Source organism: Parasteatoda tepidariorum, chromosome 8 (assembly GCF_043381705.1).
Source record: "Parasteatoda tepidariorum isolate YZ-2023 chromosome 8, CAS_Ptep_4.0, whole genome shotgun sequence".
Lineage (NCBI taxonomy): Eukaryota > Metazoa > Arthropoda > Arachnida > Araneae > Theridiidae > Parasteatoda > Parasteatoda tepidariorum.
Window position 1 is genome coordinate 70,980,430 of NC_092211.1, and position 23,516 is coordinate 71,003,945.

General features: G+C 31.0%; 1 protein-coding gene across 2 annotated transcripts in view; it reads right to left on the reverse strand.

Annotated features, from left to right (window-relative positions):
- The window catches only part of LOC107443034 (uncharacterized), a 53,447-nt gene that overhangs the window by 2,372 nt on the left and 27,559 nt on the right, over positions 1-23,516 (reverse strand). For both annotated transcript variants that reach the window (XM_016056777.4, XM_016056771.4), the window contains 4 exons: positions 23,173-23,334; positions 9,521-9,676; positions 5,891-6,037; positions 2,369-2,714 (listed from right to left, as the gene is read on the reverse strand). In XM_016056777.4, coding sequence (XP_015912263.1) covers positions 2,369-2,714; positions 5,891-6,037; positions 9,521-9,676; positions 23,173-23,334 — 811 coding nt within the window. The remainder of the gene's footprint in view (positions 1-2,368; positions 2,715-5,890; positions 6,038-9,520; positions 9,677-23,172; positions 23,335-23,516) is intronic.

Here is a 23,516-nt window from a genome sequence, read left to right on the forward strand (position 1 = left end):
AATGTTTTAAATTTTAATGAGAAAGTTTAAGGTCAAGTTATAATTTTCACACAAATATTAATCCGATACCTGCTTTAATGCTACTTGCTTTTCTATCTGTCTTTGCTAGCATGCAGACAAGATGTAGAGAACAAAATGATGTGGCAAAAATAAGAGGACTGAACTGGAGCATATTATTGGATAAAAAAGGGGTGCACAAAATACCATATCACGTAATATTACACCAAAGACAAGTACAGGGGTAATAATAAAGTTAACATGAAAATTATGCAATATGAAAATAAAAATAAACTTTATATGATTTCACATTTAAATTTAATGATTTCAATTTGTTTTATAAATTTATTCAAAAGCGATCATAAATTTGTTAATGTAAATTTTTTATAAAATTGTTTTTATTTAAAAAAAAATATTTTTGATAAACTGTTAATTTATAATTATGACTTGATTTAGAAACTTTTTAGTAAAACCCAACTATATGAATTTATTTTGCAATCACAAATTAAAATAAATAAGAATAGAAAAACTTTATAAGAGAAAGTCAATAAGAAATGTTATTAACAATTATTTAAGGTATAGTTTAACTGCCATGTTACAAACAAATGTAATTAATTTGAATATTTCAAATTAATTTGTAGTGCACATACAATAAATAATCAAATTTTATAAATTGAATAGCAAAATTTGCTCAGATGTTTAATGTTTTGAAGGTTAATCAATAATGTTTAATAAAGGAATGAACACTATTTCCTCCTATGTACTTTTAAAATTTACAGTAAAAATTTTTGATCATAAGTTTATATTCAATTTTTGATAGTTTACTTTCAAAAAAACTTATATAATGAAACTATGGAGGCTCAAAAAAAGTATAGACAATGATTATATTTCTAAAAGGAATATTTGTTAAACCAATTACAATATGTAATTATATTATAAACAAACAATCACTCATATACTCAATCACTCATCTAAAAATCATAAAATATAAATGTGCTTATTTAGGTCATGTTACTTGAGATTAACTTGGACCCAGTTCAGATAATAACTCAATGCATATTCTTCATCGTTATATATTATACAAACAATCAACCACCTTATACAGTTAAAATGATTGGTTAGTCAAAAAATAAATAAGATTAATTTGTGTTTTTGAAGTGAGTTTAGCTTTTTCATCATTATTTAAATCATCAATCTCACAAAACTAAAACGAGTTGTTAAATATGAACTAATTTGAGTTATCTTACTGAGATTAATTTGGGTAGTAGTAGTAGCAGTAATTAATTTTCGTTGCACTAGAGCTACACAATGAGCTTTTAGCAACGGTCTAGGAAAAGACCCTAAGAATGATCCAAAGACATGCCATCACAGTTTTGATCCTCTGAAGAAGGGATGGCTCCCCCACTTTGGTAGCCCAACCACCAGGCTCCCCCAATTTGATAGCCTAACGACCAGTCTCCCCTGGTAGCCTGACCACCTGCATACGAAGTTGAGTACTTTACACTGAAACAGTTTGGTTTCAATACCGTGCATCCTCAGTCCATTTGCAGGCTCATCGAAATGGTCAGCCACCTGATCACTGACCACTGCCATCGTTACTTGACTTAGGTAATCGACTGGGAACCATGTCTTATAATCAGTCTACTGTGCACTTAACGTAGGTACAGCACAGATTATAACTCCTTGCATATTTTTCATCCTTATGTATGTAAATCAATAACAATTAAAATGAGAAGTTAATTAAAAAGTAAATATGCATTAATTTTAGCTATCTTACTTGAGATTAACTTGGGCGGAGCTGGGATTGTAACTCACTGTATATTCTTCGTCATCATCNGTAGTAATTAATTTTCGTTGCACTAGAGTTACACAATGAGCTTTTAGCAATGGTCTAGGAAAAGACCCTAAGAATGATCCAAAGACATGCCATCACAATTTTGATCCTCTGAAGAAGGGATGGCTCCCCCACTTTGGTAGCCCAACCACCAGGCTCCCCCACTTTGGTAGCCCAACCACCAGGCTCCCCCAATTTGATAGCCTAACAACCAGTCTCCCCTGGTAGCCTGACCACCTGCATACGAAGTTGAGTACTTTACACTGAAACAGTTTGGTTTCAATACCGTGCATCCTTAGTCCATTTGCAGGCTCATCGAAATGGTCAGCCACCTGATCACTGACCACTGCCATCGTTACTTGACTTAGGTAATCGACTGGGAACCATGTCTTATAATCAGTCTACTGTGCACTTAACGTAGGTACAGCACAGATTATAACTCCTTGCATATTTTTCATCCTTATGTATGTAAATCAATAACAATTAAAATGAGAAGTTAATTAAAAAGTAAATATGCATTAATTTTAGCTATCTTACTTGAGATTAACTTGGGCGGAGCTGGGATTGTAACTCACTGTATATTCTTCGTCATCATCTTCATCTGAACCAGTGTTTTTACTGCAAAATCTGGAAACTGGATGGACCTTGAATTTAAAATGTTTCTTATTTTCAGATTCGGCAGCAGTTTGTCCAAAGCACATGGAGATAGATTTGGGCGGATTATTCGCTCGATTTGGCACTTTTTCCTCAGATATGACAGGATCATCCCAAGCATGCATTTTAGCATCAGAATCATAAAAGGCAGGATTTGGAACAGCAACATGGCGGATTCGTGGCGGCGGAATGACTCCATCAGCATTTATTCGCTCCCAAGTCTCAGTAACTAGAAGAATAGATTTAAAAAAATTACTATTCAGGCATGAGAGTAAGAAAAGGGCAAAAAGTTTGAAAATGCTTATGAACTCAAATCATGAAAAAATATATAAAAATGTGTAGTAAACTATTTTACACAAAAAGAAAACATTTACATACTTGTTTAATTTTTTAAAAAATTATCTGTATACATTAATAGTTCAAAAAACTGCTAAGCTTTATATATAAACCATGATTTAAGAGAATAAATTAAAAACTAAGTTTAGAAGTGTAATTTATTTTAAAGTTTAAAATGTCAGAAATTCCACCAAAAGTTTAATGCTTGATACATTGAAATCAAGCCTGGAACATGCTTGATTATCAAATAATTTAATCAAACTGAATTAAATTTATTTAATGACTTAAATTTTAAACTCAAACTGAATAGGTTATTTAAAATTGGTATTTTTAATTATCTTATGGAAAAGCAATTTTCATGGCTTTTTGGAGTTTTATACTTTCAGTCATAATTATACTCTACATAGAATATTAAATGGAAATTGTAATTTACAAATACAATTAATACATTAAAAACATAATTTTGTCAATGATACAACGTTACAATGTTGTAAATGACAGATTTCAATTTTTAGATGCTTTTTTTTTCAAATAAAATAGAATATGCTTAAACCGATTTGTGTTATAAATTGTTAACAACTGTAAACTAAACTCTAGTTTTTGAATTAATCATCAATGTTTAGTTAATATACACATTTCCTATCAGTTTAAAACTATAATTATTAAAAACTAATATTCATTTAATGCTTTTCTCAATAAATAAAAATCTTGATAATCGGTAATCTTTTTATTTTGCAATCTTGTACTGAATAGAGAATAAAATCTATTTTTAGACATTTCCATAGAATTTTAAAACCGTTGTGCGGTTGCTAAATGCGTTATTTGCATTAAAATACTTTAACAATTCTGAAACTTTTTTTTATGCCAACACATTTGACTGTGTAAGTCTAAGATAAGAGCCTTGGTAATGAATTACAGCCATTAATAGCCAAATGCATGGACTTCTTAACTTCTCTTGGCAAAAATTATCCTAACATCTATTCTGTGTAACAGTGCATTTTCTATTTCTTGATGTAGTACATATGTACCCTGTGGGGCCATATGTTCCAGACCATTTTAAAATTAATTTTATTGGTTAATAACCCATTTTTAAAAACTAATTTCTTTGAAAAGGAGCTTCTGATTGATAGAAGTAAAATACTTTATTTTGTTATAATTAAAAAAAAAAAAAAAAAATTGGTCGGAAAAAAACTAATCCAAAAAAATGTGTTAATTTACGACTTGAATATTATTGTTTTTCCGTCATTATTGCAAGAGGGAAAAATGGGGTAATTGTTTTCTTTAAAGATTACTAAACTTTAACGATAAATTTCTTCAAGCACTGTTCCACATGAAAAACTAGTTATTTTTCAACATTAGATACCAAATTTCAATCAAAATGATTTTTTCTTTATAAGTACAAAATGTTTTATATATATATGAACTGTACTTTATAAATAATTAAAGTAAATCAAATACATGAAAATTACCAACAAATTAGATTTTTTTTTTAATAAAAGAAAGTATTAAATCGTTTTGTTTTAAATTAGGTTACATAAAAAAGCATAAGTGGTAATGTGAAAACAGAATATTTATTAAAAAAGAAGTTTTTGAAAAGAAAAGAAATTCTTAAAATTTGAGCAATTTTCTTTTTATGTAATCATTTACAGATGCATAGAAAAACAATTTTGATTAATAAAACAATTTGAAACAATGAGAAAATGGCAGGTCAAGCAAGAGGCTTANTTTATATAACCAAAGATTCTACGTGGTCAGTAATAGTTTCAAAGGTTGGTACCAAATATTAAACAAATTAAGTCATTTTTTGTTTCTATACAATATATAGGGGAAAGAGGAGTAAGATCGGGTACCCGGATTTTGTGGAATTAGTTCTATTGTCTAGAGGATAAACTCTGAATTATAATTTACTAGTGAAGAAGAAGGACCTACCATATTGGCTTGCTGTTGATTAATTCATAGAATCCATGTAGAAAAGTTTGTTTTACTATGTCAATTCTCGATAGTTCATTTTTAAGCTATCCTTATTTATTGATTATAAGAGTTATAAAAATTACTTTTAGTCCATCTTACAGGTTTAATATAGATTCATACCTTAGCACACAAAAGAATCTTGTCCGTCGATCATCTCTGCTCTCGGTTAAAACCGGACACCCTCTTGATGTGTCTCTATGTAGGGCCCCCGAAAGCTGCAGAGCAGCGGAAGAAGACGTCACTTACATCCAAAGTTCAACACAGGTTTTATGGGACAAAATTTATTGCAGCCCCTTCTTCAAAGTAGCACAAAAAGCTGCATTTTCATATTTTGTAGAATTTTTGAAAACCCCTCATACAAAATCATAGTTATTACTTAGATAAAGAAATTTTCTGCAATTTTCTTAAAAAAACTATTTTTTTTTGTAAGAAATTTTGGCTTTTGGTTTGAAAATTTGGTATAGAGTCCCAGGCCCCAGAACAATTGTCTCTCACTCTCCCCTCATTGAGTACATCCTTGAATTCATCTCATGCCAATTACATGTATAATTTCCTTAAATTGTCATATAAAATAGAAATATCTGTTATTTCCCCCCTGAAATTCTGGTGTAACATGTGTAATCAGTTTTACCCCACATGTGGAGTAAGATTAAGTGATTTGAATTTTTTTAGAAAAAAATCCTTTATATAAATAGTAGTACATCAATGATTTTTCGGGAATTATATATTGTACACAAATAAACAATGAATATTTTGATTAAATCTGACAGTTTCTAGGTCAAACACTTTAGCTCCTAAGGGGGTTCGAATCTTAGCTACCCAATATTACCTCTCCTTTTCCAATACACATACATACATATATATTATATGCATATATATTATATACATATATATTATATATAATAAATTATATATAATAAATTATATATAATAAATTATATATAATAAATTATATACATAATATATATAAACAGTGAAACCTCCAACCAAACAGTAGTAAGAAATGTATTTCATAACTAACTAAATAAAGAAGTATTCAAATGGAAATATTCATGAAGAAAAGGGAAATAAATATAGAAAATAACTGATGTGTCTTACTAAAATGAAATCTCCATAATTCATTAAGGGCAACTCCTGATCTCTCTCCTCCAAAAACATACATAAAGCCCAGTGCTTTGACTGCTGCGTGACTATGTAATTCACCTGGTCCTCGTTGAGTTTTTATTCTAGACCAGCGGTGGGCACCTATTGATATTATAAAAGTTAATAATAATACAGTATTGAATTGTAATCAATAATAAATCATTTCATCAAATTAAAACACTCAAGTATCAAACATATTTCACTTTGATGACTAAATGTTTAAATCTTACAGTACAAATTACAGATTCAGGCGTCCTTTTATAGAAACATCAATTTGCCCAGACATTTTTTAGCAATCAAAATTAACAAATCTCTTTAACCTTCATTTATTTTTTTTTGTTATGTTTGCAATCTGTGACATAATATTATGTATACGTGTATAAGCATTTACACAGCTTCAATGGGACACTTAAAAACATTACTAGAAATATTTTACAAATGTTTTTAGTATGTAAAAAGAATCTTCTCAACTCTGTATTAGTATTTTTCATTAGATAGGATTGATTTACTTTTCTAAATAGAAGAATGCTTTTTAATGATATTTTTATCTGAATATCTGCTCTGCAAATTATTTAGATAGTTGAATGTCATTTTAGAAACAAAATGTTATTGTATGAAAAGTAATGTTAATTGTCATTTATTTATTCTATGCATCAATCAATGCATGTTTTTATCGTTTTAGGCTAACTATTTAGGAAAATCCATTTTCTTTACTTGTCAAAGTCCCGATGATTCTGGATAAAGGACTTTCCGCTGCATTTGAATCCTTTATTTGTATTTTAACCCATGAATTAGTATGAAAAATAAATTTCTAATAAGAAATATTTTAAATAAAATATAACTAACACAAAAACTTTGGATAAAATACGGTACTGAGCTAATTTTATATAAGATACACTCTTTTAAGGGGTCTGGGTTTAATAAATCGTCTACATAAAAATTGAAAAGTGTGAATAAATATTTAAATAAATGACAGATGTAATCTATTAACTGCTTTAATATACTCCTAGAAAGGACCAACATTTAAATAGTTTACTTAACGAATTTTCTGCACAACATTTTGATTGAATTAAAAAAAAAACATTTTACACAGTTTAAAAATAGTTACTTAAACTTTCAAAGTAAAATAAAACAAACATTAAAAATTGATCATTAATTTAAATTATCTTGAGTTATTTAACTAAAAACTGGGGATATATAATGCCTGAACATTAATAATTAATGTATGTTTATTTATTATAGCAAAAAAGTCTAGGTAAAAATAAGGATTGTTTTGAAATCAAAAGGGTTCAAAGTTATAAGGTAAAAAATTATGTTGTTAAGAAAAGTTGAAGTGAACATATAATATTATGTGAAACGAAAAATATACACAATTACACAATGATTATTTCAAAGAACTTTAAACTAAAATAGATAAATAAAAATAAAAAACATTTAAAATTTTTTGTACAATTTGATGCAGCTTGAAAGGAATTTAAAAATAAAAGTATGTGAATAAACATTTAAATCATAAAATAATTTGTGAACTGGTTTTTATATTGATTTATTATTTAATTTATATTCATTTAGCTATCATCTCAAAACAGAATGAACAGAAAGGCATAACAGTAGTGCAACATAATAATAATGTCTTGAAACAGGGTAAATTTTAATTTTTACATTTACAGTTCATCAGTCTTTTAATTATATTGTACTAATTTCACTTTGAGTCGAATGAAATTTATAAGTTGTTGTTGTTTCTAATGCCACTTGCCACACGGGCAAGCCTGCTTGGTGAAACCGAGCAAATTTAAGGCAGATGTGCGTTTCTTGCTTTTCAGTGGCGCCACCTATGGCCAAAAATTCGACTTCTGCCACACCATACGTCGCACCCGTTTATAGGGCGGACCCATTCATACATTCATCCACAGATCGCAATTTTAACCTGAATCAGAGATTCAACGATCGATTTCCAATCCAGTAGCCCCAGAGGTATTGATTTGTTATGGGAACATCGAAGGACTTCTGCGACTCGACAGATTTAACGTGCATCAGTCACTTTACTACACGGCGAGTCTTGGGCCGGTGGGGTTCGAACCCACGAACTCTGGGACATAGGCCCAGCGCCATACCGACCAGGCTATCCCGGCCTGCAATAAGTAAAACATTAAAGATACACAATGCGCAAAATAAAAGATATCCTCAATAACTTTTGTTCTAATCACTGGAATTTCACCAATTCAGTGTAAATCTTAATGGTTTAAAGGGGTGACGTAATGTATGTTAATTAATGCTAACTATTAATTAATTATAGAATCTAATACAAAAACGTATTTTCTTGGAATAAACATACTTTTTCTAAATTTATGCTAAAAAAGTGAAATTAATATTAAAGGAGTGCAAACTTCTGACCGTTTTATTGACTAAACTATTGGGACCAAATCACCAATATCCCCATATTTTGATAGTCAAAAACTCAAATCCACCACAAAATGTTTATAATATGTAAAAGGAATGTTTATTCAGAGAAAGTACGTTTTTGTGTCTGATTCCATAACTTAATTAATAGTTAATACTAATAAATTAGCATACTTAAGATCACACCTTTAAACCGGCACCGGTTTAAAGGTGTGATCTTGGCACCGGTGTCCCTTTTATATATTTTTTCTGACACTTCAATTATAAATAAAAACATCTTTTGATACTTTTCAGTTATAAAAAACAGTCTAATAGTAGCTAAAAAATCGGTTAAATTATCGGAATTGGATTTGTACGAAAATATAAAATCCCCAAAAAATAGTTTAGAATTTTTTTTTTCTCTATTCATATTCAAGAATTTATTAATAATTGATTTTGTAATTTAAAGAAATTTCAAAGACGAATAACTGTTTCTCTTAGATCTAAATGACAGCAAATTTGAATAACTATTGTTTGGAGGTGAGCCGTGTTTGAAAGATTTTACAAAGAGATTTTACAAAGAGAAAGATTTTACAAAGAAAGATTTAAAGCAAAAAAAAAACAGTGTTTTATAACTATAAATTATTAAAATGCTAAATATATTATATTTCACTTATTTTGATCTAAATTAATACAAAATCATGATTGTTGTAGTTGTAGTTAATTTACGTCGCACTAGAGCTGCACGATGGGCTATTGGCGACGTTCTGGGAAACACCCCTGAGAATGATCGGAAGACATGCCAGCACAATTTTGATCCTCTGCAGAGGGGATGGCACCCCCGCTTCGGTAGCTCGACGACCTGCACGCGAAGTCGAGCACTTTACGGTAGAACAGTTTAACGAGGGCCAGTACCGCACACCCTCAGTCCCTACGCAGACTGATGCAAGTGGTCACCCGCACACTGACCGTAGCCAGTGATGCTTGACTTCAGTGATCTGCTGGGAACAGTGTCTTAACGATCAGTCCACTGCGGGACGATAATAAGATGAGTCTAAAAAAGAATGTTTACCTAAAATGGCTTGGATAAATTAAGATTGACATTTAGTTCGTGAAAATCCGATTGTTAGAACAAAAGTTATTGAGCGCTTATTCAAAACGAGACTTGATAATATAAATTCGATAAGCAACCATCGACAGGATAATTACCAAAATCCCATTTCCAGAAATCATTTCTAGGTTGTAAATCTGTTAGGCCACCATAAATCCACATGGCTTCATCATGGACTATGCAAGAATGATTATGTCTAGGAGGGGGTTGCTCGAAATAGCTTGGCGTCATTAATAAGCTCCACCTTTCAGTAGCTGAAATACAAAAACAACCTATTAACAATTGAGTGACAGTGCTTTAACTAATACAAAACAATATAAATTGAAGTTCTATAGATAGTGAAAAACACTTTCGTTTCACACAATTTCTAAGAATAAAAAAAAAATCAATGTCTGGAATCCGACGCCTGATTTATAATTTAGGTCCTGGACAATAAATATAAGTATAAAAAAATTAAATGGAATGTGGGGAAATCTAGATTAAATTGTGACGTCTACTAGTTATCGATTTAAGAAAATTTCGTTTAGTAGGTCAAGGTTTACAAAGAGAACTTAATCTATTGATCAATTTTATTTATTTCTGAAGCAAATACATAAGCTTTAATATCTATTTTCGATGAAAAAGTGTTAAGCTGAAAGTTAAAGAAACTACAAAACAAAATATACAAAACTATGTTTTTTTTATTTTAAAAATTAATTAAAACTATATTATATTTAAATAATACTATATTTTTTTAAATAATTTAAAAAAATATAGAATTTTTTTTAAATACTACATTTTTTAACTTAAAAAGTTTTAATAATTTTTTAAAATAGAATTTTGTTTTAAAAATATCAAAAAATTTAATTTTTTTAAAATAAAATTTGCAGAGTTCGCAGCCTCGTAATTATTTTAAATAATAAAAATCTTTTATATTAGACTTTAAATAATTAAGAGCAATGAAAATTATGAGAGGATACACGTCTTAAAAGGACGCTAGACGGCAGTAGAAATGGCAAATATGTAAGTAATTTAAAGTATTGAAAAAATTAGTTCAGGTAAACCTAGAATAAACCAAAAAGGCTCATATGCTAAATTTTTTCCTTCAAAATGTCAAATTGCAAAAACAATTATGGCAGGATTACTGACGATTGCGCAAGCAGGGAAGCAATCCTGCAATATTTTAATTGCATTTTTATATATAGAAAACAATTTTTTCAGTATTTGAAAACTCATTATAGAAAAAGTTAGTTCAGGTAAACCTAGAATAAACCAGGAAGTTTCATATGCTAATTTTTTTTCCTTCAAAATGTCAAATTGCTAAACAATTATAATAGGGTTACTGAGGATTAACGCAGTGAAGCAATTTTGCAATAATTTAATTGCATTTTAATATTTTGAGTATCTTCAGTATTTGAAACATCACGATTTATTCTAGACTTAACTCAACTTCTTTCTTTTAAATTTTAGAATACCAATGAAGGTGAAATTGAATTTTTTCCAGAAGTAAAATAAATCGATTTGATAATTCGAACAATAAATATAAAATAAATAACATTAAGTGTAATAAATGTTTGAAATATTAGAAAATATAATTTTAAATTTTCATCTATTCGTAAAAATAAAATATTTATCAAACATATCTGTTTTTAATTAAAAAAAAAAAAATGAAAACTTTTACATCCTAGTCACTTTTGTCTTAAAGAAGATTCCAGTCATCGGTGCCCATAAGCCCTCTAGTTTTTTAATAAAATATTACAAAAAAAAAAAAAAAAAAAAAAAAAAAAAAAAAAAAAAAAAAAAAAAAAAAAAANAAAAAAAAAAAAAAAAAAAAAATGAAAAAATCTTTTGCGTTCATATCATATTTAATTCAAAAAAATTAAACAAAGCCCAATTTTACTAATTTTCTATTTAAATGTAATTAAAAAATTAAATTTTGGGTCAAAACTTTGCAGATTGTAAAGTGTAATTTAGTAAAATTGCTAGTAAGAAATTCGAAATACGAGTAAAAAATTTTTTTTTCAGAACTAATAAGTAAATATTATAACTGGTTGTATCTCCATGAGGAAATTTCTGCAGGAGTCCTTGATTGCAAGGCGTTGCATAATATTTTTTTTATTTTTATCTTTTTAATTAAACAAAGAAATTTTTTTTTAAAAATAAAAATCTTAAGATGAAAGCGTTCAAGCAGAGAATTAAAAATGATTAAAAGTTGGACAACCAAAACTAGCACTGCACACATTTTGCTAATGTTTAAATAAAGTAAAAAATAAAAAGCCCAAGAATATGAGTAGCGTAACAAAATTGAAAGCTTAAAATTAGCTTTGTCTTTAAAAATTTTAACGGAAATGATGGAAAACCAGGAAATTAAATTCTTTCCATGATACACAGCGGACGCAACTTTGATTAAAAAGAAGGAGGAACAAATCGATGCGGCCAATTCCTGCATCACTTCATCTACAGCAACTTAGCGGGGGCATCCCCGCGGAGGGAGGAGGGAAAAGCTTTGAAAGATGGAGATGACTCATCCGTTGCCAAAGTAACGGGGGATGCTTTGGAAAAGGGGTCTTTTCAGCATCGTTCTCTATTCCTGCTGGCATTCCATGAGGAGAAAGCAATGCTATAATCGCTTAATCTTAATGCATGGTAATAAAGGACCATCATTCGCAAAATACGGATTTCGGACTGTTTTATTCATTATTTTAAGGAATTTATGGTCAACATAAATTGTTATTTCATATGAAAGCCGCATTTTTTCCGCCATTTTATATGCATAAATTCAGTGAAAAGAGCGAGTACTATTGTCAAGCCGAAAAGTTATTTGAAAGTTAACTGTAAGTCTAATTCAGCTTTACTATTAAGTTTCGATAATTTCCGGCTCTAATTTTTCCCTGAATGTACATTGATAAGTTTATATATAAACTCGCTTTATGGAATACATACAACAGGGCAAAACTTTTACAAAACTAGAGAAAACTTGCGGCTTGTTGCGATGGTTTTGCGCAAAATAAATATAAAGAGAAGCATTTATCCATCATTTTATTTTGTGGATATAGCTCAAAATGCACGTTTAAGAAAATGGATATAGCTCCAAATACGCGTTTAAGATAATAGATATAGCTTAAAATACACGTTTTTGATAATAATAATGGATAAAGCTCAAAATACGCGTTTAAGATAATGCATTTAGCTTAAAATGCGCGTATGGAAAATGGACGTAGCTTGATATGCGCTTGTGAAAAATGAGCGAAACTCAAAATGCGTATTGAAGAAAAGAGATATAGGGTTGAAATACGTGTTTAAAGCGTGTTAAAACGTGTGTTTCTCTTTTAGCGAGCATTTCGGTCTCTTTTGAAACACACATTTCAAGCTATGTCCGTTATCTTAAACACGCACTTTGAACTTCGTGTCAATTTTTTGAACACACATATGAAGCAAATTTTATGTATTTAGACATTAAGCTATATCCACTTTTTTAACGCGAATTTTAATTTATGACCATTTTTGTCATTTTTCTTAAGCGAAAACATTGAGCTTTGTTTACGAAAGAAAAGACGAACTTCATTTAAGACGAACGTTCATCTCAGACGAAGACCTTTCAATCAAATCTTACCTATGGACCACTTAAAACAATTCCAATGAGTTATGGCAATATCTTGAAGAAAATTGTCCTGGTATTTCAAGTAAAATCAATGAAGTACCACAAAAAAAATTTGAGCTTTATAAATCTTAAGATATTTATATAATTTTTTAAAATTTATATTTTGAATAGACACGGGTTTTGCGAATCACCAGTAGGAAACTGCAGATTTCAAGTTTGAGCATAAAGTGATTAAAACTGGAAAACGATACGAACTTATTTAGACAGTCGAAAATTTATTTAAGCTAGTGTTATTTGTTGATTTTTGTGACACTTGGATAAGCCAAGTTCGTCAGCCATTGGTCTTTTGCGAATTAAGTCAGGAAGGTGAGCCTTTCGTTTGACAAGAGAGTACAGCAAGGTTTAAAGTACGTATTAGCACAGACACTCACGGATAAATGGCAGCACCAATCAGTCGCGAGGCCACTTCCTCTATTTAGACATGGATCTGAAGGGAATATTATCTGTACAAATGGTCTTGCTCAGCTATCGACCACAGGACTTTTGATTTCACAGAGTTTGCGAGCACGTGTATTACATGTATGCTGTGGGTCTTCGTGGAGGCGAGAATCGAACTCCAAGACCTCTGGACCGGAGTCGGATTCGCTAGCCACCGTGCTACAACGACTCTTATTTAAGCTAGTTTAAACTATAAATACAAAACACTAAACACAAAATATTTGAAAAGTTATATCTTTTGCTCATTAAATTAGCAAAGTATTTCGGGAACCTCGAATTTTTTCTATAGAAATATTTCAGTTTTCTCATAATTTTCATTTTAAATTAGCATCCACTTAAAACTAAAATCTCAAAGCATGATGTTGACGAAGAGGATTCATAATAAGCATAGATATCGTAACGCCTTTTATGTTCATGGCATATCAAAATCTCTTTATCAAAACATTTTTTACTTCCAAAATAATAAAAAAGGAAGAGGGGGACTAAGTTTTGTTCTAAAGCATTCTAGTCAATGTGTCCAATTAACTACTCATTTTAAGGAGGTGTTGAAACAGCATGGATGACACCCTTAAAGAATATTCAGAAGAAAACGTTTTCGATAATTAACATCGAAGGCACAGTTTCCAATAGAACAAAAAAATTTGTAACATAAGTGGAAAAGTAATTAGTAAGTACTAGATAAAGTGGTTAATGCTTCTTTGATAAAAGCTCTTCCATGAAAAGTTTGATGAAAGGTGATGATTTAATTTAGTTTCATTACAAAAGTTTAATAAATGAAACGAAGTACAGTGCGCAAAAATAAAAGCGAACACCTTAATAACTTTTGATATAATGATATCATTTTCAATAACTAGTTAATAATTGCAACGGTTTGGGGCTTAAACTTAACTCTTTGATGCAGAATTTTTATAAAACATATTATTCATACTTTTTTCATTATTGTATATTAATTTAGGACAAAATCAGTAAAAAATAATATATTTAGTTATTTTAATAATTTATGGTAATGAAATAGAGCATGAAACACCGGTGTTTTTTTCTGAGTTAAAGGTAAAATCTTCCAAACATGGCTCACTTACAAACAATAATTTTTTCAAATTTGCACTTATTTGCAGATATTTCGATCTAAGAGAAACAGGTATTTATCATTGAAGTTTCTTTAATTTACAAAATCAATTATTGATAAATTTTTGAGTAAGAAGAAAGAAAATTTGAAACTAGTTCTTTTTAATTCTATTTTTTAGTTCAAATATAATTCGCATAATCAAACAGCTTAATATATATATTTTTTTATATATTTATATATTTTTGCTTGAATTAGAGCGTAAGGAAAAAAAAATATTCAAAATAAAAAATAATGTTTTTAAAAACCACGTTTTTGTAGTGGAGAATAATAATTAAAAAAAATTGAAAAACGAAAAACGTGGCGCACATGAAATACATAACAGTAATGTTTTATTAGTGTGTGTATGTGAGCTCTTGAGAATATGTGTATGTATATTTGTAATTGTATCTGAATGTGGATGTGGAATAGGTTTGTGTATATGCATATGTATGTGGATGTATATGTGGTTGTGCATGTGTATGAGTAAGAAAATGTGTATATGTACTGTTATGTATTTCATGCGCCCCACGTTTTTCGTTTTTTAATTTTTTTTAATTATTATTCTCCACAACAAAAACGTGGTTTTTAAAAACATTATTTTTTATTTTGAATATTTTTGATTTTAAATTATAATTTTTTTAGTTTTTATTTTATATTTTTTAAAAAATATTACTTTTCAATTATTATTCTTCACTACAAAAAACGTGGCTTTTAAAAATATATATATTTATTTAGANATATGCAAATTAATTTGTGAATCGATATTTTGAGCTGCGAATTTAGATACGATATTTTAAGTTACGTACTTTTTCTGAATTTATTCGACTGATTAGGATTTAATCCCCAAAATATAAGGATTAGCCGTAATCTGGAAACAACGGACCCAATAGTTAAAGCGGGAGAATTTTCGAAACATTATGACTATCAAACAATTAACTACCACCAGTTAATGAGATGCCACTACAGCTTAAACTAGAGTTATTTACTTAATTGTAGTTGTTGTTGATAGAGCTATTTGCCAAATACCAGCAACCCTGCATGCTGAAACCAAGCAAACTTAACTCAGAGGGTGGGTTTTTTTCAGTGGCGCCATCTATGGCCAAAAATACGATTTCAGTCACACACACATCCCAGCCCGTTCAGAGGGCGAATCTATTTATACATCCATTCAGTCATCCACAGATCGTAGTTTTGACCTGAACCAGAGAACGATCAATCTCCAGTTCAGTACTCCCAGAGTTATGATTTGTTAAGGGAACATGGAGGACTTTGTGTCCCGACAGATTTAACGTGCACCAGCCACTATTCGGTTGATGGGGTTCGAATTAACAATCTGTTGGATATGGGTCCAACGCCTTACCAATCAGGATTTACATGCTTTTTACTTAATTGTTTCACTATTTTAATTATCTTACTGAAAACAAAGATTGATTTTTCGAAACTTTATATATATGTAGTTTTATAAAAATAAGGAAACTATGGGTAACAGTATAAAATATGTGTTTTCGAGAAAAATGGCGTTCCAAGTTCCACAAGATCAGTTTTGGGCAATTGTGATGGCATGCATTCGAATCAATTGTGATTCAGAGTTACTTTTCCAGACCGACGCCGACAGCACATACTGCAGCTGTAGTGAGACGTAAATAAACTACTACTCTGCTTCTTAATTTTACAAAAAATTAGTAGAACTGCTCGATTTTTTTCGAATCCCACTTCTGTCACTAGTGTTTTTTTAAGTCACGGTGGCTCAGGGGATAAAACGCTTGCCTCCTAATGAGGTGACTCAGGTTTGAATCCCAGCGATGGCTGGTTGATACAAATTCTGCTTACCGCTCGCATTGAACACAGTGCTGATGTAAAATATCCTTAATGGAGGACGGTTCATGGATTAGAATAACTTTACCGTCGGGTTTACCGAGGGAGGTTTTCCTCCTTATGTGGGTTAGCTCTATCGAATGTGGGTTAGTTCCATCAAAATGTGGGTGGTTCTATCAAAAGTGCAAATGAGGGTTAGTTCTATCAAAAAATGTCCTCTACAATAGCTAGTTTGTCTTAATGCTTGATTCAGGAGTTCCCTTGTCTTCTGGGTTGCATTCAAAATTACAAGGCTACGAAGTTTAACAGTGATAGTCGGAAACTCAGAATTAAGTCTGCTGTTCAACGCCGGTTAGAATAACAAAAAACTGAGCTATATGCTTCTAACTTCCGTAAATAGTCTACCGTAAATAGTGGAATTGTCCAATTGAAGCGATGCAAAATTCGGATTTATATAAATTCTCTTAATGTGAGTTTTTCATATTATATTCTAAAATTTGGAAAAAAAAATTCAGCAGTTAATGATTTTAAATATGTATATAAGGATTTTAAATATGTGATATAAATACTGAATAAGTAAGTTAGTTATTGATCGAAAAATAAAAATAATGTTAAACTGTTTAATTGTCACTAAATTAATAGAAAAATGCTCTACAGTAAAGAAGGCGTTTTCACTTTTCACTGAATATTTAATTTACACGAAATGAGATATTTTAAGAGAGCATATGCATGTCGATCTTAATTGAAGAGAATTATGTTTAGATTCTGCTAGTAAATGAGGGTGTAAAGGAGGTCAAGAACACAAAACTGCCTATTTAAGTAGAATTATTCCAAAAAGTTGAATGGATGCCAAATCGCATTTTATTATTGTACGTGAAGTTTCTTTTATATAGGCTAACTGAAAATAATGGAATACATCATTCGACTAAGATCGTTTGGTTTTTATCTATTTATTTAGTAGTACTTGCATAAGCGAGAAATACGCGTTTCGAATATTTCACGAATGAATCGTTTATGATTAGTTAAATGATTTTTAACAATGCTTTATCATTTAAAAAAAGTAAAATCTGTCGATGAAATTCACAAAAATATTCAATAAAATAAAATTTAGTCACGAACGTAGTTATGAATGAGAGAATATTCTAAACTCTATACAATTAACGGGGACATTTCATTAGTTTTGCCTGTTTAGTCACGGTGCGTAGAAGGCTAAAATGAAAAAAGTTTTAATATTATTTTAATAGGTGTCCATTTTAATGCAAATAAAAGAAAATTAATTTTAATTAATAAAAAAATGAGTCCGTAGTTTAACATCTGTTCGTGGGGCATTTAAGCCAATGATATTTTAAACGACCAAAATTTTAAAATTTTATTTAATATAATAACACAGTACATAAGGTCGAAATAAAGGTTTCCTCAATCATTAACAACGCAAGAGCTGAAATCGGTTAGGTGTATCGCGTCAAACGTATACTCAAAGTAAAGATACAAGTGTCATAAACTATGTTTGACGCAAAATAAAGAAACGGTGAGAAGATTAGTAGAGTACTTCGGGATCGTGAGACCAATCTGTACCTAAACGAAGGTAAATCTCTGTAAAGGGAAAATTTAAGTTCGATACAAAGCAGAAGTTTCTCTTAAGCTCTGAAACATTTTTCTTAGCTGCTTCAATAGAAAGAACCCTTAGTAGACAAGAAAGTTGTTTTTATAGTTAACCTCTTATTTTTCATACTGAAAGAGTGCCGCCGGCTGAGCTTCTTAAATAGACTTTAGAGTTGATTAATTAGAAGAAAAAAAACACTTATAAGGTTAAGGAAAATCAAAGATTAAATCCATTTAATAGTACTGCTTTTATTTCAAGTCGTTTTTGATAATAATTGGATTGAATGTACAGTTTAATGGCTAAAACGTAAAAAACGTACCCAAGGCAGGATGGGTGGTTTTCCTTTCCTCGTAGTGCAAATGTAGGTTAGTTTTATATAAAAAGTTCTCCGTGAAGGATTTGGGAGCTTTTTTTTGTCTTCGGAGTTGGGTTTAAATCATACGGCTTCAGAATTAAATATTGATAGCCTCAAATTCTAATACGAATCGGCTGTGAAACAAAATAAAATAATCTATACTTAAAGTAAGTCAATTAAATGGCACTGAAAACTAGGTCTGATACAAAATAAAATATCAAGAAGACAGAAATCAGAACCTTTTGGAACTGTTAGTACCATATTTATTCACAGAGGAAAAATCCAAAGACAGAACAAATCTGAATATAAAAATAAAATGCGAAAAAAAAAAACTTCCCTGAAACACCCTTTTGAGGAGAAAAAGAAATTTAGAAATTTATTTTCTTAACTAAGGAAGAAAAAAAGAAAGATCTTTGTAATCGAAATATAAACGCCTTTCGTAAGGTAAACAGAAGTAATACATAAAAGATAAAACTTTAAAGTTCTCAAGAAAGTTAAAAACAAAAATGAGAAAATTTAATTAAAACCCAACGAGATTTATTAAAAAACTCACAATCTTAATAGTTTTAAGAATCCTAACACTTTTTTCAATTTTCGAATCGGTAACCAGTAACAAAAACGGAAGGAACATGAAAAAACCAAAGGAATCATAAAACTCCCGTTTTCGGGAAGCAGAGTGGCACGATTTACCATTTAAGAAAACACACCCCTAAGGAGCTGGAAAACGAGGTAATAACCACGCTCACCGAACGTGCTCGTTAAGCTGACGAACACTACCTTTCAAATCGTCATTCAAATTGTCTCTTCATCCAGTTTCTTGGGGAGGAGAAAAAACACTGTAATGATTTTTCTTTCCCGTTTTTCCCCCTTCCAGAAGTGAGTCAAAACCGAACACGCGTCACTCACGAGTTTCGAATGACGATTTGTGACTTATTCATGAAACGAGGAGTTAAGAGTCTTGGAGTTTGAAGGACTCCAAGACTCTTAACTCCTCTCCCCCCTAACCTGGAAAAAAAAAACTACTACACACGTAGGGAATATTGGGTTTAAATCGAATGAGACACTTTCCGATCATACCGGATTCATCAGTCAAACGGGATCAGCTCCCTGGGCGGATATCTGACGCTTCCTGTTTTCTATTCTCACCTTCCACGTTTAGAAGAGGAAGATATATATTGAGTTGTGGTTTAATGGAAGGAAATATATGGAAGAATAAAGGAAAACTAGCCAACGTTTGTTCCAATTTTCTTCAATATGAGCGAAGAATATTGCTTAGCACGTCGATTTTTTTAGATTAATAAAACTTATGAAGCAGCGTCTTTTTTAAAGGCAAAGCTGAATTTGTCTTTGCATAATTTTAGAAACGGATTTCAAGAGTACGGAATGATTACTGTGAGTAATCGGGATCATACCAAAGTTCTGAAGAAAAAAAATTCCAGATTCTTCAAAGCAACAATTTGCAGTAAATCAGTCAAGAACAAATATTTAAACCGGAGCATAAAACACATGGAAAAAACCTTAAAATCACGAAAAAATAAAAGTTTATATGCATTGAGGTGACAAAAGTCAAAGGATAGCAGTATGCAAATAATCAGATGGCAGTAATAGTACAAAATGTATATATGAGTAAATCACTGACAGGATTTTATTTGTGCTCAAGTTTTATTCACCTGAGAATGTTTCTGATGTAATTATGACCGCCAGACGAGAATTGATTAACTTTAAACGTGGAATGGTAGTTAGAACTAGAAGCATGAGACATTCCATTTCGGAAATCGCGAGAGAACTCAACATTCCTAGATTTACGAAGTCAAGAGTCAGATGAATCACGATTTCAGTTGGTCAGAGATGATGGGAAAGTTCGAGTGTGGCGTTGACTCCACGAAGCTATGGAGCCATAAAAGGCGCAGTTCAGTCAGTTGGTGTCTTCATAACGATATGACAAGCTTTTTTATAGCCTGTACTGAGTCCTATGGTCCGACTGCACTGCTCATTGACTAGAAATGGTAATGTTCAGCTACATGGAGACCACTTGCAGGCATTCATGTACCCAAACGATAGAATTTTTATGGATTACAATGAGCCATGTCACCGGGATTTAATTGTTCGTGACTGGTTTGAAGAACATTCTGGACAATTAACAGCGAATGATTTGGCCACCTAGATCATCCGACATGAATTCCATCGAGCATTTATAGGTTATAATCCAGAAGGCAGCTCGTGCACAAAGTGCTGCACTTGTAACAGTTTCTCAAATATAGACATTTATTGAGGCTGCAAGGCTGAATACTTCCAACTATTTGGTGAGTCCATGCCACATTCAGTTGATGCACTACGTAGAGCTAGAGGAGATAACTTGATATTAAGAACCGACATGATATTAAGAGGTTTACTATGACTTTTGTCAATTCAGAGTACATCAGTGCAAAATGGCTAAAACCCCTTTAATCATTTACTACCACAAGACATCAAGCACACTTAGTATCTGGTTGCTTCTAAAACCTTACGATGTTTTGGGGAATTTTTTTTCAGGTAAAGAAAGAAAAATTTGAAAACTTTTTAGGTAAGCATGTAATTTGTAGGAAAAAATGGTACCATGACCAGGATGCGAATGAATCTGGGATATTGTGGACAAAATGCAATGTAATGTAAAAATCACTATATGATAAGGGCTTTTCATTCATCTCCAAATATGCAGCTTCCTTGCCATCAACACAGGCAGCAACTGCATTTCCTCAGAGAACTTGTTTAAATTTTAACTATATGTACAAAACAAGCAATGAATTTACAGACAATTCTGTGCTGGCAACAATTAAACATTATATATTCACTTTTCTTAATTTTTAAAAAAGTGTTTTTTATTATGAAAAGATGCTTTCCTGCGAATAATATGCTATTTTTATAACTGTTGTGAGTTTGCAACTGTTATTCATGCCTGTTAGGTCAAGTTTGAAAATGTCGCTAAAATCAGAGCGCTGTCTACACTCAGTTTGAAAATGGCGCAAAACGTCAATATGGAGAAAAGTCCCAGTTTTGTTGAAAATGAGAAGCTTTTGTGGTCTAATTTTTTAATATTTAAAAACTTACTTAAATGCTGCATTACCTGGGCTTATAAAAATTTGCAAAAACTGAGAATAAGACAGTGATTTTGATACTTTTTATCTAGGTGGAAAAATGTCGCTAAATTGGCGATTTTTAAAAAAGTTGAACCTTTCCCTGATAGTTAACTCGGGTATGTATATATATTGCAAATATTTACTATTCCGAGTAAATTTGGGCATAGCAGAATTCGTCAATATGTTTTGTATTATCACGTTTTTATTCGGCCGAAGAAAAGCAAAATAAATAAATAAATAAATAAATAATAATAAACTGTTGTGATTGGAAGTTAGCCAATATTTGTTTGGGAGTTTTGCTATCTGTGGGACTACAGACGTGTTTTGTATAACTGTATATACAATGGTTGATGAATTTATGCAGAAGAAAGAGTAAGAAAATGGCGTTCACGAGCAAAAGTGTGAAAGTAATGCAGAAGATTTTTCAGATTATGAAGATACGAAGATTAATATTTAACTTCTTTCATTTGCCCGAGATAATTTGGGATAGTTAACTGATGATTAATTAAATATTTTTTACACATAAAAAAAATTAAAATTTCAACTTAGAACTTGTGTTTTATGTTTTGTTTTAGTTCCTTGTATTTATGAATGAAATACAAAAAATATGTTGATTTTTGCATTTTTTTTTCTTTAAAAAAATTGGCAAAGGAAGCAGTTAATAACTTTTAAAATTTTTAAGTTATTTGTCTGTTAAATATTTAAGTTATTTGTATGAATCGGTTTTTGTTTCTATAAAGTGGCGGATTCACAAAAACCGGTTTCTATAAAGTGGTGGGAGCCGCGATGGCTCAGGGGACAGAGCGTTCGCCTTAAAATGAGGCGAACCGGGTTCGAATCCCAGTCGATGCGAATTTCGCATCCGGCTTGCACCGACCACGGTGCTGACGTGAAATATCCGCAGTGGTAGACGGATCATGGGTTAAAGTCCCCTTGCCATCAGGTTAATCGTGGGAGGTTTTTGTGGTCTTCTTCTCTATGTAACGCAAATGCGGGTTAGCTCCATCAAAAAGTCCTCCACGAAGGCAAAATTTCTGCCAATACTCGATCCAGGAGTTCCCTTGTCTTCTGAATTGGGTTCAAAATTACGAGGCTACGGAGTTGAACATTAGTAGTCGTAAACCCATCAAATTGGGTTGGCTGTTCAACGACGGTTATAAAATTATAAAGTGGTGGCTTTTATGAAGAAAATATTTATGGTTCGGCTTTAAGCTCAGTTAGCTACGTCACAAAATGAAAATTTAATTGTTGTTCATTGAAGAGTTCGGAGTAATGTAGTGATAAGCTACACTTTTTTTTCTCCAAAGGTTACAGTTTTACATCATACTTTGCTTTACTACGGTTTCCAAAGAGGTATTATACAAATTTCAGAAATGTCTACTGGATGGCAGTACAGCTCCACGAAACATCTAATGCCTCGAAATAAATCGTGGCGTTTTTTTTTACCAAAATCGTTCTCTAGAAAAATTTTCAATTAAACTGCCTTTCAATTTCAAGTATTTAGCTGAAAGATATATAAAATGTGGGTCATATAAAATGTCACGTTACTTGCATTGAAAACATTTGAGTTGTTAGGGGACATGAGTAACAGAAATAAATTCAATTTACGTTGAATTGCTTGAGTAGGCGTCATAATCAACAGACTTAAGTCACGCGATCTATCGATAAAAAATTGTACCTAAATCGAATATCCAGAGTTCAGAGGATGAGCCACGCAAGTCTTGATATCCGCCGAATACATGCATAAATCCATCGAACATAATAGCTGAATGGCCTCTTCGCCCGGACGGTTGATGAACAGATGAGCCACGGACGTGATGCTTTCTCCAAGTTTGTGCATCTGTATAAAAAAGTAAAATAATACTATTAACAATCAAAAACAGCAGATAGTCAAAAGTATCAAAGCTTAATTTCGATTGGTTCTAAAGATGCATTTAAAAAATGTCATAATATTAAAAATACAAAATGAATGCAAGTAAATATACCCCCAAAAAAACTAAGATAAAATGAAAATGAAATTTA